This window comes from Leopardus geoffroyi, chromosome X (assembly GCF_018350155.1).
Source record: "Leopardus geoffroyi isolate Oge1 chromosome X, O.geoffroyi_Oge1_pat1.0, whole genome shotgun sequence".
NCBI classification, from domain to species: domain Eukaryota; kingdom Metazoa; phylum Chordata; class Mammalia; order Carnivora; family Felidae; genus Leopardus; species Leopardus geoffroyi.
In genome coordinates, this window is record NC_059343.1 from 105093067 (window position 1) to 105097531 (window position 4465).

General features: G+C 42.2%; 1 protein-coding gene across 2 annotated transcripts; it reads left to right on the forward strand.

Annotated features, from left to right (window-relative positions):
• The first annotated feature begins 1292 nt into the window (after positions 1–1292).
• PRR32 (proline rich 32) lies at positions 1293–3328 on the forward strand. 2 transcript variants are annotated; one of them, XM_045470662.1, is made up of 2 exons: positions 1293–1465; positions 2292–3328. In XM_045470662.1, exons 1-2 carry the CDS (start codon positions 1446–1448, stop codon positions 3169–3171), a joined length of 900 nt encoding a protein of 299 aa, XP_045326618.1. In that variant the 5' UTR covers positions 1293–1445; the 3' UTR covers positions 3172–3328. The 2 variants fall into 2 exon arrangements, with proteins under 2 accessions (XP_045326618.1, XP_045326619.1); XM_045470663.1 differs by lacking the exon at positions 1293–1465 and adding an exon at positions 2073–2195.
• The last annotated feature ends 1137 nt before the right edge of the window (positions 3329–4465 follow it).

A 4465-nucleotide genomic window follows, 5' to 3' on the forward strand; every position in this document is an offset into this window, starting at 1 on the left:
AGTGTTGGAAACACGTTACTTTCATCTTTCAATGAGATTGAAAACAACAACAACTCAATAGTGTACAGACAGGGACAAGGCACCCTGGCAGGAAGATGTGGACTTAGAGACCCAAAAGGTTATTTCTACCATGAATTGTGTTGTTTCACAACACTGAACATTCCTCTGCATTAGTATTTTATACTTATCCACTACACACATACATGCATACAAAAATACACACACATTCCATATATAAATTGAAACACATGGTGTTTGAGTCCGTTATCTTTCTTTAAAAAAAAGAAAAAAATATATATATATATGACTGTTGAAATATAACAGCATGTTCTGATATTGGAAACAATAAAAGATTTTAGGGTCTTTAAAGCCTAGTCTGAAAGGCACAAATCTCAGGTAAATTTAAGGAAGTGAGCCAAGTTTATGGCTTTATCTTAGAGCAAGATTAGTAATCTTAGATGAGGATATGGCCTTTGTAATTTCAGAGCAATCAATCTATATATCAATGGCAGAAAATAAAAGCTGGGGAAGTGTACTTGTTTAAATTGAGGGAAGTAGATGAAATTTAGGTTGGAAGAACAGAAAGTGCCTTATGCAAAAAAGTTCCAAGGTGAAATCTGAGTAATATTCATAAATGTATAATAACTGTTATGCCTTTTATTCCCCCTCCCACTTGTAGAGAAGTTTACAGAGCCGTATTCCAGGAAATAAAACACACACACACACACACACACACACACACACACACCAACATACAGAGCCAATAAACTAGAAAGTAGGTTGAAGGGAAAAAAACATAAATTGAGGGGCTAAAAAACAAAAGCTAGTACGATTCTTAGGGGGACTTTTCTATAATGCTGTTTTTGTTTGTTTCATCTTCACAAGAAAGACAGATTGAAAAGCAATTTAACCCCACAAACTTCTGTTCCCCACCAACTATGCATCTTCAAAACTGGACTTTAAATTAGGAGACTAAGCATGGTACCTTGCTCAATGTTTGTATTTCCAAACTCTAGGAAGAGACGTGATGGTAACTACCTTGCCTAACTAAAACTTAAGAAATAATTCTCGATAAAGTATCATGTCTCCATGATTCTTCTAAAATCTTGAAATGATTTGTCTGCAATTGGGTTGATTTAGTGAATGCTCTTACCATCCACCTACTACTATGCAAAAAGGAGTCCTACATTTAGCTTCAAAGGAGTGTCACAGATTTATCCCCTCCCCCTCTTCACTCCTTTTCTCCCTCCCTTCCCTAGCAACTGCTAACCTCAGAAAGAGAACTCCAAATCTAGAAAGAAGCAGTTGGTCCCTGGCTTCATTTGAGTTGCCAAGCTGCTCTAAGGAAGAAGCACGAGTCGTCTCTCCAGACCGAGTTGGCCTGTGTGGGCGTTCAGCTGATTTTCTCCATCACCTCAGGGAGGCTTTCCTGACCTACTTTCTCCATGGCTTGTATTGAAAATGTGTAAGTACAAAACTGAGTTTTGTTTAATTTTGAAGGCAAAAGGCAGTTTGAATTGTTTTCCTGTGTAACTGGGACAGGGACAAGTGGGTGGAGGGAGTGCAGGAGGGGATCACAAACAAAAACTTGCAGGACACAAACTCAAGTACTAAAAATACTGGATTTAAGGGCGGGGATTTTCAAATGTAATTTTGAAACAAAAGTTGAAATCCTTAGTTTAAACAATTGGGCTTAAACTTGAGGAAATTCATACTCTAGGTTGTGGTACAGGTTGAATGAAAGACAGTTTTAAGAAAACTCGGTGAAAATGTTGAATGATACTTCATTAAAACAAACTGGAGTGTTCGTTAACACAAATAACGTTTCTTCTACTTCTGCGGAGAGAAAAAAAAGAAAAAAGTTTTTCCTCACAAGACTTTCCAAAACAGTCCTGCCAGAATCTGAATGCTGGGCTTTAGTGGAATATAGGTCCTTTCGGGACTGGAAGGAGCTGTGTTTAGTATGGCGAACCGGCGCACTGCAGACTTATTTTAAGAAAGCTCTCTGGGCCTTCTCAGCTTCCTTACTGCCTTGAGGAGGTGGGGAAATGGAGAATGGGGTGGAGCCACAAGAAAGCCAGAAAGGGAAATTGGGTAGTCTGCCGCTTAAAGGAGCCACCTGACATGGTGCAAGTGGGCTCCAAAAGTGCTTGCTGATTACACGTGGGAGGAGATCGGGCGCTCCCTTTCCCCTGGTATATACCAGCGGGTTTAATCAATCACATATTTCAGGTATTGTCTGGCCACCAAATCCCATTTTTATTAACTTATTTATTTCTATTTTTTGCAAGCCTTGGAGGGCATGCCCCTTCACCCAGAGGAGTAGTTGCAGAAGAGTGTGGGATCCGGGAGCCACGCCCTGACGATATGTCCCTCCAGTGTCCGAGTTCTCTGCCGAAAGATGATGCAGAACCTTTGGGCCACCATCGTGTCCTGCTGAGACCTCCCCTTAATGTGCTGACCGACCTGGCAAGAGAGCAGCTGGAGCGCCCCTTCCACATCGCCGGAGCCTGCATTCCTGTCGACAGTTTGAGATCTCACAAACACCCCTGTGGGTCACCACCTGCTGTTGCGCAAGAGTCCTTAGCAACAGCAGAAGTAAATAGCTCTGAGGGGCTGGCAGGCTGGAGGCTTAGGGGAGAGGATTCTATTAATGTGTCCCAGGATTTCTCTGGCAGCACTCCCCCACTGATGATAGGGGGCGCAAGGGTCAGCAGTGGGGGCACTGAGAGAGGTGGCAATAATGCGAGGCTATACGTGGCTTTGCCACAAGGTCAGGGGTTCTTTCCATCTAGGGGTCCACAAGTAAGAGACCCCCTTCATATCCCCACCGTTAGATCAGGGGTGATAATGGAGCTGCCTTCAGGAAATACGAGAATGACTGGGAAAGAAAGGCTGGCTCATGTTTCTTTCCCACCAGGAGGGCTGCGGCACCCTGTGGAGAACTGGCCAAGGCCTCTCCCATTGTCTTCCAGTACTCCAGGTTTACCTTCTCGCCCTACTGCTCATTGCTTTATACCTCCACGACCTCCAAGTTTCAGTCCATTTCTTGCTATGCCTATTGCTTTTGCCCCACCCCCAATATTTGGTCCTCCACTGCCTTCTTATTTTGCCAATTTTCCTTCCTGGGGTATGCCGGCTCCTGCGCCCTCAAACAGAGAGAACAACTGAAGACAAAAAGGAAGGAGGGGAAAAAAGGATTGGGGGAAAAAGTGAAAATTACTCATTTATGTTTTTATATTTCAAACCCCCCTACCCTCTTAGACTCTGTTTAGCACTAATGTGACTTACATGCTTGGAGATTCAATAAAGATTCTGAAGTTTGAAATACTGTGAATTCTTTTTAAAAACATCACCCTGGGAGCCTAAGCCTTGGCTTTTGTTTTTTTTTATCTTTAAGGAAATTAAAGCATTAATGTGCTAGTGCTAAGTAGCTTAGTTGAATCCCTAGCTGTGGCTTGCAGCCCTGTGACTATAGGGGAGGGTCCATTGGGTTCTTGCTAGGCCAAATCTAAGGTGGGTAATTCCTACCTGCCTAAGGCTATGGGGGTTGCTCAGAGCAGTATAGATAACTTAAGGTACATAAAGTAGACCAAGGTCTATATAATAGAGGAAAATGCACAGAGTAAAAATAGCCAGATGAGACTGAGGTGAGAGAAATAGCCAACATTTCACAGCCAGGTAGGGGCAGAACCAGGCTGAAAGATGAGGAAAGAACAGGCACAGGAGATGGGAGAGTTGTAGACCATTGCTTCAAACTTGAACTAGCTTGCCCCTCAGCATTACACTGTTACTTAAGTACATGGTAAATACAGAGTTGGCTTAATAAAAGTCCAGGGACAAGGTGGAACAGGGCTGGTCCCTTCACCTCTTGCCTGAACACAGAGCTACTATCTACTCATAACTTTTAAACACAAATGAAAATATTTTACTCACGTAGACTTTCTCAGATACTGCTGTGTTTGTACTCTATAATGTGCTGCAGTGCCCCATTATAATGATAGTTCTGAGAGATTATCACAATGCCTGGATAGGAGCTTTTTCAAATTCAAATGACAGGTATAGGCACAACATGCAGAATGGAAAGACCGTCATTCTAACTAGGGTACAACCCAATTCACTATGTAGTAAAGTGTCACTATCTATGAATAACCACTAAATTAGAAATATCTTTAGGTGATGGGTCTTCAAATAAACATTTTTCATGTCCAGAACTGGTGGTGTAGGTGATGTAAGCAGTTAAAGGCTGACACAACCTATAGATCCAAAAGGCACCTTGCCTATAACCAAAGCCATTGATGTATTTTTAGCACCAATAACCGGTTTGTTGCTACTCCGACATGAAGGACACATGGATCCATAAAGGGTTTTGTCTCCATTTATTTCATAATAGATTGTTTAAATTTACAGGTGGTAGTGCAAAGCTTAGAAGGAGCATCTGGTTAGTTCTTGCTAAAATTCCCTT